Below are 14,100 nucleotides of genomic sequence, written 5' to 3' on the forward strand. Positions count from 1 at the left end.
GCACCAGGGTATACCATCTTGGATTGACCTTGTCAATTCGTCCATGACTATAGCAAAAAGAAACGGGCTAAGTACGGAACCTTGATGCACTCCAATCGTAATGGGGAATTCTTCGGTCTTACCAACACTAGTTCTCAAACTCGTGCTCACTCCCTCATACATGTCCTTGATGATATCAATATACTTCCTCAGAATTCCTTTTCTATTTAATGCCCACCAAAGAATTTTCCTTGGTACCTTATCATACGCCTTCTCCAAATCAATGAAAACCATATGTAAATCCTTCTTCTTATCCCGATAATTCTCCATTAGTTGCCTTATAAGATGCACTACTAGAAAAAGGACATTTAACGACGAACAATTTCGTCGTTAAAAGCCTCAATTTTCGTCGTTAAAACCTTTAACGACGGTCATGATGTTCGTTGTAACAGGTTCCGTCGTTATTGACTTTAACGACGATGTTCGTAGTTAATATTTAACGAAAATTATCGATGAAACATCATGTCGGTTAACCATAAACGACGGATTACCGTTTCGTCGTTAACAATTAACGACGAATTATGGTTCCGTCGTTAATTGTTAACGACGAATTTAGGATTTCGTCGTTAAAAGTTAACGACGAACTATTGTTTCATCGTTAAAAAATAACGACAACATGATATTTCATCGTTAAATACTTATTTACGATGAACAATTAACCAACAACGACCAAAAATACCATCGTAATTACTACTACATAAACGAGAATATACAACGCCAGATAACCGTTGTAAAAGGGGGTTTAACTGTTGCAATAGACCTATTGCAACGGTTCACCAACCGTTGCTGTTGAGGCCGTTGCTTTAGGTGTATTGCAACGGTCGCCGTTCTATATTGCAACGGTTCCTTGGAAAGAATAATTGACCGTTGCATTAGGTTCTATTGCAACGTACTTTTGTCCTATTGCAACGGTTACAACAATATTTTCAAACCCGTTGCATTAGACAAATTGCAACAGTTATGTAGTTCTAATGCAACAGTATTTACATCTACTACCATTTTCCTTGAACCGTTGCATTCGTGCCATCAATGACAATTTTTCACAAACGCAACGGTTTACACCAATATTAGAGGTTGTTGTATTTCTTAGTACATATAATATAGAATTTAAACCCCGCATTTAGACAAATTTTTATCACAACAAGCTAATAAAGTGAAAATGCAAATCAAGGTTGTTGAAAATTTCCATTTACACCATAAATATATAATTGTCAAATTATCTGAATATATACAAAATGAAGCACTTTACCCAAAAGATAATAATCTATCACAACTTCCGTAGGAACGATAAAAAATATACATCAAAAGAGCTAACTAATAAGGCATGTGAGATCCATGCACAACCAAAGAGTTATACTTCCTCCATCTCTAATCCATTTGTTCTTCAACAACCTGTAAATTAATATAATAAAGACAGTAAGGGAGAAGACTCAAAGGTCTCAAACAATAACACACAAACCTTTCCAATAAATGTCAAAAATAGCCACAAAAAAGCACAAACCTTTCATTAGTTTCTTAGCAATCATGAGCACACATCAAAATCTCACATGCATTGTTAATAAACTTGGCAACAACTACATCAAAATCATATATATTTTAAATTTTTTCCAGCTAGCATAGGCTTAGGCCATATAGTAGGAATATAAGTAGTGGAGTCTCCTAAGTATAAATCTAACATAACTATTTGAGCCAAATTTAGTAACAACTTAAACTGAATATAATATGATGCAGTTGGATATGTATAGACTAGTCATATTACTCATATATTGTGTCTGTACCAAAATTAGAAGCTAGGATATTTTTGGTTATCATAGATCCTTTCTTCTAGTCCTCTTGGATATACCGGGATTAGAACTGTGCAGATCGACCTCCTGGCTAAGAGCCTGCTTATTAACAATGTACTTGATTACACAATATGTCAAACAGATTCAACATCTTTTTACTCTCAGGCATAGCTGCAGTTGGCTTAAGGGATATGTGTTACCTACTATAATCATCAGATCGAGATAAGAGATGGTCAAATATGACTCAACTTAAGCACCAGAATACATCCTAACTACATATTTATCTAAGTCAAACCATTACAGAAACTAGTAGTCCCTATACCAGAAAATTAGTAGCCAACCAAAGAATTGAATATAGATGTTAATGTTATATTGTAGCTCATTGTTCAACTGTCTAAAATTCTGTAATCAACTTAAAATGTGAATAGCGTACTTTACCTGATTTGAAAGGTGTGTCCCAGCAGAAGATTGTTCCCCAGTTCTCTCCTCGTTAACTTGTGACCTATCACTTGACTCCCTTGGAACAGATCTAATAGAGGATCCAGGAAATACGAGATTCATTCCGGGATTAGCTTCTTGCAATTGTTCAATAATCATTGCATGGATGCTTTGTAGAAACTCTCCAGGAATAGTGTAGCCCGACTTTTTTCCTTTTCCCTTTAAAACATTCTTGGTCACAGCTTTCCCAAAAAGGCGTACACGTCCATTGTGTTCAGGTTTTTTTATCACTTCATAGTAGGGATCTGCAGTGTTCGAGCCGTCTTCGTCTTCTTGAGATACTATGGCCTCCATTTATTCCTGATCATTAAGCAATATAATATTACACCTATCTTAGCTATTCAAGGAAGTAAGGATGTAATAAGATAAACTCACAATATTATCCTTCGTTTTCTTGAAGCTTGTTTTGTATGTCTTCTTAGGATTTCTTGACCTTGATGCTTTGTAGACCTTTGCCTGTGAAGGTTCTTGCTTATTCGGGTCCTCTTGTCGCTATTTAAAAAATTGATATATATTAGGTGCTTATAAAGTTCAAAAATTCGACAATGTCAACGTAGAAGTAAAGAACATATTACACCTATAATATAATTGCCAACTTATGATTTCAAGGAAAAAAGAGTTACAAAAATGCTTGCGAATTTATGACGTAACAAGGCATATGATTTTGGACCCATTGTGTGCATGTCCTCGAGCATTTGACGATTCCTTTTATTGGTCTCACTTTCTTCCTATGAAATTGAAAAAGAAAAGAAGCATTGATCTCATGTTATATGCAAGAAAATATGCAACTGAACAAAGACTATAAATTGAAAAGCACAAGTTATGTAATGATAGCTCATAACATTAGTGAGTGAATTTTGCACATGTAAATGTATTGATATAATAATAGCATATCTACAGTTGCAAGAAACAGAGTAGTTTCTTAAGTGGCAAAGAAGATACTCTAGTCTTTAGAGAAAATTGTTCAGTCCTGACATACTTACCAAAAAAAAAAAATTAGAAGGAAAAACAAAACCTTACAGTACCTTAGTCGTCGTTAAATTCCAATAATTCAAGAGATCTTCAAAATGAGTTTTTGGCATCGTCTCCGGAGGCTTTTCCAGTCTTTCTTCATCAGTATCAAATGCATAATAGTATTTCTGTTTCATTTTACATTTATGGATACGCCAGGCATAGTTAACAGTTTCCATTACCCACTTTCTTCCTTCTTCAGGCACCAAGTATGTCTCCTAAACCAGAAAAGTATATGCTTAAGTAGGCAGAATTTCAGGCCAACTACTTAACAAGGAAAAATGGATTTGTTTGAGTGATAGAAAAAACACCTGAACATAATCCCATATTTTATCATGTGTGGGAAGACTTGGCCAATTAACAAAATTAAGTGGAGCTAGCTCAGAATCTTTTGCCAAGGTTCCCAAAAATCGAGTAAATTCTTCAACAATTTCATCAGTAGGTCCTACTGGCTGCCCAAACTTATTCAGAATAAGGTAAGGACGTTCGTCCATTGTACGAGCATGTACCTTCACCAATTTTGTCGGACCACGGCGCTTCTTCATAGTAGGAGCTATAAAGGACAAAGTTGTAAGAGAGTATTCTAATCACGGCATAGATATTTATAAAAAATATTGAATCATACCTTCCTTTGGGATTTCAGTTGTAATTGCTAGAAAACCCTTTTCACTCAAAGCTTCACTCCTACCATCCATTACGACATTTTCATCATGTCTAAGTTGTGGTTCAATTTCAAGCCCTTGTTCATTTGCACTAGTGGATGTATTCTCACATTCATATGCCACTTTATGGGAGAAAGGACTTTCTATTTCATTTTCCTGAATCATATTTCCGGATTATTTTTTCGAAACTCACGAAATGCAGATAATGACCCTGGACGACAAAATGCCTTCTGTTGTTGCTTCTTTTGTGACTTCAGAGAATGTTTTTCAGGTTGATTATTTCTGTGTTGCAGACTTCTTTGTTGAACCTTGCTCATTGAATTAACTGCATTATGACCATCAACTTTTTGAAAGTTCTTTTCAAATGGTTGCCTTTCTGGAAGTTCCAATTCCGGAGGTCGCTTTTGTTAGGTTATGATACATGTGACAATTCATAAATCATGCGGAAAAACCATTTAGCCAGGAATACATATTATTTACACATAATCATATAGCATAGTTTACATGCATACTCTTTGTTGCGTGCCTTCCCTAGCTGCGCCCGATCTGAACAAGAACAAGTCTTTAGGACTCCAAGTGTTGTCCCTCCGTAGATAGTCCACAGCACGTCCGGATCCGCCTTAAGATTGACCAACTAGAATCGCCCTTAAGGTACTAATAATTTCGGCACTTTTAGGCAAGGTATGTGACTAAATTTTTCTCTCAAAAACTCACTTTGAATACTTGAATAATCTATGTAAATATGTGACCCTAGGCACCTATTTATAGAGTTATGGAAAAGGTTTTGGAATCCTATTAGGATACTAATTTATTTAATTATAATCCTACTAGGACTCTAATTAAATAATCATTATCTAATAGTTTTAGGATTTAATCATATTTCGAATCCCGATTGCTTTAGGATTCCCGCACAAGCATTGCATGAGCACCGTACACCCGCGCAAGCCTTGCGGCCCACGCTAGGCGCACAGCGCTCAGCCCACTGATGTGCTCTCGCGCGCGCGCCCCAGGCCTTGGCTGGGCCTGGCCTTGCGCTGGGCCTGGTCGAGGCTTGGCATGCGATGGTGCGTGTTGGCTCGCTGGGCGATGGCCTGGCTTCGTGCTGGGCCTTCGTCTAGCGGGCCTCGTCCGATGCTAATTCGTACGATACGCTTCCGATACGAACAATATTTAATATTTCCGATTCCGGAATCAATTTCCGTTTCGAACAAATATTAAATATTTCCGTTTCCGGAATTATTTTCCGATTCCGATAATATTTCCGATTCTGACAATATTTCCGTTTCCGACAATATTTCCGATTCCGGCAATATTTCCATTTCCGATAATATTTTCCGATACGTATCATGTTTCCGGCAACATCTACGACTTGGATAATATTTATATTTCCGATACGATCCATATTTCCGTTTCCGGCAATATCATCGTTTCCGGAGTATTCATTTCTTGCCTGTGACGATCTCAGCTCCCACTGAAACCAAGATCCGTCGATTCCGAATATCCATAGATGGAGTATCTAATGCCATTAAATACTTGATCCGTTTACGTACTATTTGTGTGACCCTACGGGTTCAGTCAAGAGTAAGCTGTGGATTAATATCATTAATTCCACATGAACTGAAGCGGCCTCTAGCTAGGCATTCAGCTCACTTGATCTCACTGAATTATTAACTTGATAATTAATACTGAACCGCATTTATTAGACTTAACATCGAATGCATACTTGGACCAAGGGCATTATTTCCTTCAGTCTCCCACTTGTCCTTAGGGACAAGTGTGCATTTCCTAATTCCTTTGTCGCTCGATGCTTGCTCTTGAACATAAAGTAAGAGTTGTCATCCTTATTATGTCCAGAGGTGTTTCTCGGTTTCAGAGTTCAACTGATCAAATAAACAGATAATCATAGCCTATGATTCATCCGAGCACGGCCATGCATTTCACAGTTTCTAGCTCTCCGAGTGGCCTTGTACAACTTTTAAGCATCTCATCCCGATTTATGGGAGGACAATCCCAATCTTGCGATCTTGAGATTAGACTTTGTTGTAATAATTGGGTTTTCAAGGCAAATACTAGAATAAGAATAAGAACGAGTTTAGGAAATCGTTGCGCCGTGGTAACCAAACCACTGCCTTGAAAACGAGATTCGGTGCAACCGGGGTGCACAATTGTATCCACCGATTCGTTCCCTAAGGTTTACACAACTCTCAACACACAAAGGCACTTTTGGGTGATGAGATGGAGCCACATAAACTTATGCCCAAAAGAATAAGAAGGAAACGGTTTGAAGAGATACAAATATTCATGACTTAATCATGAACCAAAATTCTTCCATCCAAAACAAAAAAGGAAAGGAGGAGGAGAGGAAGAGATCAATGTATGTGTGTACCAACAACTCAGAAAATGAAGAGTACTTATAGGATGTGTGGAGGAGACAAAACAATCCAAAGAAATCAAAGGTTTCAAAGGAATTCAATGATATTAATCAACCATAAACCCATGATAATGAAGAGTTGATAACCCCCATAATCAAGAGAAATAATGGACCAACTTAATCACCATAATCAGAATGATAATTGTCCATAAATAATACTTAAAAGGTTATCATAAAGGAGGAATCCAAGAGAAGATCAAAAACGGACAACACCAAGAACCGATCTCGAAACCTGCCGGTTTTCCAAAACCGGCCGGTTTTCGGTTCACTTCAAAAAATGTCTTTTAAGTCCGATTTTCAACTTACACTCGAAACCTGCCGGTTTCGGAAAACCTGGCAGGCAGGTTTTGAGAAACCTGCCGGTTTTCCAAAACCTGGCAGGCAGGTTTTGAGCGCTTTTCCATCTTTAAATTCCAACAATCCCCCACTAAAGATGAGAAAAGATACCAAATGAAAGAGGAAGATATTGGGCATAAGAGGAGCTTAATACATAACACTTGGTGTTACATAAAGTAAATTGAAACCAAATGCTAGTGAAGTGAATTATGACTTACAAACCCAAGGGTGGACGTACCTTGAAACCCTTAAGTCCTTGATCAAATAGTGGACTAACCTTGAAACTCTAAGATTTAAGTCACGCCCCCACAACACATACCTCACTCCAAAGATTATGTGGACTCCGCAAAGTGTACGCGTTTTAAGCCATGCGTTTACCTTAGTTCTCATGGAAGCTCTAGGAAACTGCCCAAGTTTCCATAGAAGATGGCGAGTCTTCACAACCACGTAGGTGAATCCTCAAGTGCTTCTCAAAATAGCACTTAGTCAATAGGGTTAAATTATGTTCACTTTTAGTGAACCATCAAGAGCTACCTCGCAGCTATATTAACCCCCACAAGACCATAGATTCATTAAGAACATAATATAATGTTCAACCTCTCAAATAATTTGGTTGGTGAATCCACAAGTTGAATGCGTCCATTTCAATATGTTAGATTCATTAAGAGTTTATACAACTCAACCCTCATACAAGCGGTGGTTCTCTTTAAAGTGCATCTCAACTAGCACTCTACCATTAAGAGTTCAAAGACTCAACCTCATTCAAGCATTACAACACATGCCATAGGGATAAGCAAGTAATGCTTATTACTTTACTCAAATGGGCATGAAGCCTATCCCCCTCGACATTTCAACCATCAAGGATCATTACATGTCCCAATTCAATCTTCGTACCATAGTGCATAGCGTACCTTGCATTAAGATTTTCCGTTAGAAAGTATAACCATAAGCAAGGACATTTAAATGGTATATGCTCACTCAAAAGCACACATGGTAAAGAAATTATAAGATGCTTTGTTCTTGGTTCAACTAACACCAATTAAATTTGATGGGACAATTTTGTAAAACTCAATTTTACAAAAAGTTCTTCATAAAGTATGATCCTCAAATCAACATAGCCACTTTAGTGAAAGTACTTCATCAATATCAAACTTCTATAATTTGCATCGAAAACTTCAAAGCGACATACTTTGAAAACATAGCAAATAAATACCATTCGACCTTATCCATGATACCTTTAAAATGAAGCAAACCCTCGTTCACTAAAAATTTGTGAAATTAAAAACAACTCAATTATTTCACAGTAAATTCACAAATAATAGCTATGTCAAAATACCAACAATACATATCATTATCATAGCGGAAAATATACTAGCGTCCACAACCTAAATCATGTTTTAGGTCCTTTTAAATGTTGAAGCTAAAAATTACATTCCACACATACCCACAAATGATATGCTTTTATATTTCCACAAATCTTCTCAAAAATTAAGAAAATGACTTACTATGAAAACCAAACATTTGTTTTCATATATTACTCAAAACCATTTACTTAAATAACACTTTCAACTTTCAAGGGAGAAGACATAGAATTCAATGAAGGTTTAAAACTCAATATTCAACATGTGATGTAAATATAACTTGAGCACATCATCCACATATCGAGTAAAATAACCACACATAATTATCACCTTGGAAAAATAAGAATTGAAATTCTCCACCCAAGTTATTAATCTAAACAACTATGAGAATTCAAATTCTACACAATCAATATGCATCAAGATATCGATAAGGTACATGTACCATTACAATGGTGATAACTCCAACACACATAATGAATTCCATAAACACATAATTCTTATCCTCAAGCATGGGAACTCATCACTCATGGTTTTACCACTTAGAACAATCACTTTACATACCTATGATAAAAGAGCATGCAATATAGGAATGAAAATTAAACTGCTCAAAAATCTAAGTGATATAAACTTGTTCCCAAAATAATAAGAATAAGAAAATCTCACTCCCTTACGTTGATAAGGTTCTCCCAATTCAAGTATAGCCTTGAAACTCCTAATAACCATCCGGTGAATAGTCATGAAACCCTTTCAAGAAAACATCTAGATATTCATATTCCTTAGGTAGGTTGCGAAACTCACAAGTAAGCTTAACTTACTCCCAAAAGCTTCCCCTCAAAGGTTAACGACAAAAAGTCTCCATTGATAAATCACGGAATTAAGGTCTTACTCATAGGAATTGAAAACACAACACAAATTCAAGGCATACATAAAAACGTCCTTTAGCATAACGGGCAATTCTCATGCCTTGAAAACTCTGACTTCAAGTCTCTTCTAAATTCAACTTGTTCACTACTAACAAAAGAATTAGAAGAAAATAGAACAATCAAGCAAGAGACACTTTAAACCCAACATGCATAGCCAAACAATTAATTGCATCATGCACAAACATGCTAAAAGAAGAATTACCGTTAAAGTGAGAATACTCAAAAAAATACATACCAAAACTCATCAATAAGATGAACATCCCAAGAAGTCATGGAATTACATGCATAATAAAAAGAGTACACTCAAATAATACAAGGACCAAGAAAACAAGTCCAACATTGAAATATTAGGCACTTCCCATATAGTGGACTTAAAAGTCTCTTTTACATGACACCTAAAAATTTCGAATCTCGAATATTTGGACTCACAACCACTTTCCAAAAAACACCGGGGTCTAAAGGTTTCCCAAGAGAAACTCTCAAAAATACATGAGCATTCAAAAACAACCCCCACATGGAAATAATAAGCCCAAAAATTAAGATCATAAAATGATCACTCAACAAGGTTAAACTATGAGAAATGCCATAATAAAATTATGTACTCAACAATTCCCATAAAACCATTTTAAGATCAATAAACCCTTAAAACTCAAGTCTCAAAACTTTTGGCCAACTTTAATGAAATTCCAACACCAACACAAATAAAAAGGCTATTTAGTCTCAACCATAGAAAATTCATTAAACAACACCATACCAATCATGACAAGATTAATGGTCAAATTCCCAAAAGTGTAGTGACTCGAATAATCAGGTATACATCCAAGGAAAATATTATACGTAAAAACTCACTCAACATATTCCAAGGAAAAGGGTTAACATAGTTTGCTTCCACAAACTCAAACACTTATGTTCTAGGGGGTCATCACAAGCTTATGATAATTTGCTCCAATGGGTACACAAAAAACTCCAAAGAATTAAATATGCATATTTCCAACAATGCATAAGAAACCATTGATTATGAAGTTACATACCCAATATTCATGGTGATAAACAAGAACTTGGAATCATACGTATACACCAATATTACTATGACAAGTTAGCGCTTGAAATGACAACGTACAAGGCTAATAATCTAATCACTATTAGAATAAAACTACTTACTAAATACCCTTAGTAAAGCAAGTACACAAAGTCACAAGCCCAAAATTCCTCTACCAAGGAAAATATGACAATGCACAAATAATTCACATTAGTCTTTAAAAGACTAAAAACATAACTTTAATAAAACTAAGGTCTCCTCATGAAATTAAACATGCATGAAACCAAAGTAACTGTAGAGTGCAATAACATGTTCATACATCATAAATAATTCAAATACTCTACTTTCTAGTAATCATTCCAACAAACATCATTTGACAATATAAAAATCAATTTTAATATTGTCATCTTCACAAAATATAATTTGTTGAAATGACTATTAGAAATGAACATGTTAGAATAATATCTTATTAAAAGAAGTAGTTTAGAATGAACCTCCCTTGATATTAAATCAAGTATGTGTATTGTAAGACATTCCAAAATCTTCAATCAATCCTCCATCACGATATCATGACCACCATTCATCAATCATCTTCTTCCAAGACGTTACTTTTGACTTTCCGTATCCAGAAATATCAGGTTCGTTGTTGAAGTTGTAACTGACGATCGCGATCATCCAATGACAATCCGACCGTTAAAAATCAAGCCCAAGATGTCCCGGATATTGTGTCAAAATTTCAGGACAATCGGACCACGGATGACCCTCGATCCGGATCAATCTTTGAGACTTCTCCCAGAAAAACGTGAATGAAAAACATCTTTGGAAACCTTCTAAATTCCCTTTATCTTTCACTCAAACTCACAAATATAAATTTCCTCAAAAATCATAAGAAGTATTTAGCCATTGAAATATATCTCGTTTTCAAATTGTTGTAATAATTGGGTTTTCAAGGCAAATACTAGAATAAGAATAAGAACGAGTTTAGGAAATCGTTGCGCCGTGGTAACCAAACCACTGCCTTGAAAACGAGATTCGGTGCAACCGGGGTGCACAATTGTATCCACCGATTCGTTCCCTAAGGTTTACACAACTCTCAACACACAAAGGCACTTTTGGGTGATGAGATGGAGCCACATAAACTTATGCCCAAAAGAATAAGAAGGAAACGGTTTGAAGAGATACAAATATTCATGACTTAATCATGAACCAAAATTCTTCCATCCAAAACAAAAAAGGAAAGGAGGAGGAGAGGAAGAGATCAATGTATGTGTGTACCAACAACTCAGAAAATGAAGAGTACTTATAGGATGTGTGGAGGAGACAAAACAATCCAAAGAAATCAAAGGTTTCAAAGGAATTCAATGATATTAATCAACCATAAACCCATGATAATGAAGAGTTGATAACCCCCATAATCAAGAGAAATAATGGACCAACTTAATCACCATAATCAGAATGATAATTGTCCATAAATAATACTTAAAAGGTTATCATAAAGGAGGAATCCAAGAGAAGATCAAAAACGGACAACACCAAGAACCGATCTCGAAACCTGCCGGTTTTCCAAAACCGGCCGGTTTTCGGTTCACTTCAAAAAATGTCTTTTAAGTCCGATTTTCAACTTACACTCGAAACCTGCCGGTTTCGGAAAACCTGGCAGGCAGGTTTTGAGAAACCTGCCGGTTTTCCAAAACCTGGCAGGCAGGTTTTGAGCGCTTTTCCATCTTTAAATTCCAACAGACTTCGTTTGATAGGTGATTACCTGAACGTTGCCTTTATAGCCTCCTTTTACGGTGCGACGGTTGGTCAACGTCAAAGCAACCAGTTCTCAAACAAGTAATCTCAAATCACTCAGGTATTGAGGATTTAGTGTCTAATAATTTTAATGAAATTTACTTATGACAGATTTTCATCTCTTACAGTAAAGTTTCATAGGTCTTGTCCGATACTAGTCTTCACAAAATAAGTATCTATGCAAATGATTATGACATTGCCATGTCCACATCGTTCAAGAAACAGAACTACTAGTCATCTTGCATTCTAGTCGTCTAACATTTTCTATGCGTCCAATTTTATAGAAAACTCCGACTAGGGACCATTTTCAACCTTTGACATTCAAGTTCACTTGATAGACATTTCTTAGTCACAGGACTGGTCCTGACAGTCTATCTTGAATATATCGTCAAATTGAAGGGACTCATCATTTAATAAACCACAAATTAAATGGAAAAATGAATTCTCTTCATTTATTGTGAATGATTAACCAATAATTTTTTACAAAGATTTAAACTCTAAAACTTTAAAACATTAAACAGAGACATCAAAGCCATTCTCCAATATTCTTGATTCCCATAGCTGCAGTGTGCGAGTTGTGCTTCGCCTGCGGCAGAGGTTTAGTCAGTGGATCTGATATGTTGTCATCAGTTCCAATTTTGCTTATCTCGACTTCTTTTCTTTCAACGAACTCTCGTAGAAGGTGAAATCTACAAAGTACATGCTTGACTCTCTGGTGGTGTCTAGGCTCCTTTGCTTGTGCAATAGCTCCGTTATTATCACAATACAAGGCTATTGGTCCTTTAATGGAGGGGACTACACCAAGTTCACCTATGAACTTCCTTAGCCATATAGCTTCCTTTGCTGCTTCATGTGCAGCAATGTACTCCGCTTCAGTTGTAGAATCCGCAATGGTGCTTTGCTTAGCACTTTTCCAGCTTACTGCTCCTCCGTTGAGGCAGAAGACAAACCCAGACTGTGATCTGAAATCATCTTTGTCGGTTTGGAAACTTGCGTCCGTATAGCCTCTAACAATTAATTCATCATCTCCACCATAGACCAGGAAGTCATCTTTGTGCCTTTTCAGGTACTTCAGAATATTCTTGGCAGCAGTCCAATGCGCCTCTCCTGGGTCTGACTGGTATCTGCTCGTAGCACTGAGTGCGTACGCAACATCCGGGCGTGTACATATCATAGCATACATTATTGAACCAATCAATGATGCATATGGAATCCCATTCATTCGTCTACGCTCATCAAGTGTTTTTGGGCACTGAGTCTTGCTTAGAGTCATTCCATGAGACATGGGTAGGTAGCCTCGCTTGGAGTCCGCCATCTTGAACCTATCAAGCACCTTATTAATATAAGTGCTTTGACTAAGTCCAATCATCTTTTTAGATCTATCTCTGTAAATCTTGATGCCCAATATGTACTGTGCTTCTCCTAGATCTTTCATCGAAAAACATTTCCCAAGCCAAATCTTGACAGAGTTCAACATAGGAATGTCATTTCCGATAAGTAATATGTCGTCGACATATAATACCAGGAAAGAAATTTTGCTCCCACTGACCTTCTTGTATACACAAGATTCGTCTGCGTTCTTGATGAACCAAAGTCACTGACTGCTTCATCAAAACGTATATTCCAGCTCCTGGATGCCTGCTTCAATCCGTAGATTGACTTCTTTAGCTTGCATACCTTTTTAGCATTCTTTGGATCCTCAAAACCTTCAGGCTGTGTCATAAACACAGTTTCTGTTATAACGCCGTTTAAGAAAGCAGTTTTGACATCCATCTGCCATATTTCGTAATCGTAATATGCAGCGATTGCTAACATTATCCGAATAGACTTTAGCATTGCAACTGGTGAAAAAGGTTTCATCGTAATCCACACCGTGGACTTGCCTGTAACCTTTTGCAACCAATCTAGCTTTGAAAACTTCAAGTTTCCCATCCTTGTCCTTTTCAGTTTGAAAACCCATTTGCTTCCAATGGCTTGGTAGCCATCTGGCAAATCGACCAAATCCCATACTTGGTTTTCAGACATGGAGTCTAATTCAGATTGCATGGCTTCTTGCCATTGCTTGGATCTAGGGCTCGTCATAGCTTGTTTGTAAGTCGCAGGTTCATCACTTTCAAGTAATAGAACGTCATAGCTCTCGTTCGTCAAAATACCTAAGTACCTTTCCGGTTGAGATCTATATCTTTGCGATCTACGCGGGGTAACATTTCTAGATTGACCAT

General features: G+C 36.7%; 1 protein-coding gene across 3 annotated transcripts; it reads right to left on the reverse strand.

Annotated features, from left to right (window-relative positions):
• Positions 1–1,211: 1,211 nt before the first annotated feature.
• On the reverse strand, positions 1,212–12,678 carry LOC130464043 (uncharacterized). 3 transcript variants are annotated; one of them, XM_056833401.1, is made up of 7 exons: positions 3,958–12,678; positions 3,644–3,885; positions 3,347–3,550; positions 2,945–3,049; positions 2,697–2,813; positions 2,262–2,621; positions 1,212–1,431 (listed from the first exon to the last, which is right to left on the reverse strand). In XM_056833401.1, exons 1-6 carry the CDS (start codon positions 4,157–4,159, stop codon positions 2,616–2,618), a joined length of 876 nt encoding a protein of 291 aa, XP_056689379.1. In that variant the 5' UTR covers positions 4,160–12,678; the 3' UTR covers positions 1,212–1,431; positions 2,262–2,615. The 3 variants fall into 3 exon arrangements, with proteins under 3 accessions (XP_056689379.1, XP_056689378.1, XP_056689380.1); XM_056833400.1 differs by having other exon boundaries at positions 2,262–2,813; XM_056833402.1 differs by lacking the exon at positions 2,945–3,049 and having other exon boundaries at positions 2,262–2,813.
• Positions 12,679–14,100: the final 1,422 nt, after the last annotated feature.

The sequence above is a fragment of the Spinacia oleracea genome, chromosome 6 (assembly GCF_020520425.1).
Source record: "Spinacia oleracea cultivar Varoflay chromosome 6, BTI_SOV_V1, whole genome shotgun sequence".
Lineage (NCBI taxonomy): Eukaryota > Viridiplantae > Streptophyta > Magnoliopsida > Caryophyllales > Amaranthaceae > Spinacia > Spinacia oleracea.

Bases quoted from the DNA above. Each gene is read 5' to 3' on its own strand.
- LOC130464043 (XM_056833400.1), bottom strand. From the start codon at position 4,159: ATGATTCAGGAAAATGAAATAGAAAGTCCTTTCTCCCATAAAGTGGCA. The intron at 3,886-3,957 runs GTATGATTCAAT...TGTCCTTTATAG, and splicing joins AACTGAAATCCCAAAGGAAG to CTCCTACTATGAAGAAGCGC. The intron at 3,551-3,643 runs GTGTTTTTTCTA...TTTCTGGTTTAG, and splicing joins AAATATGGGATTATGTTCAG to GAGACATACTTGGTGCCTGA.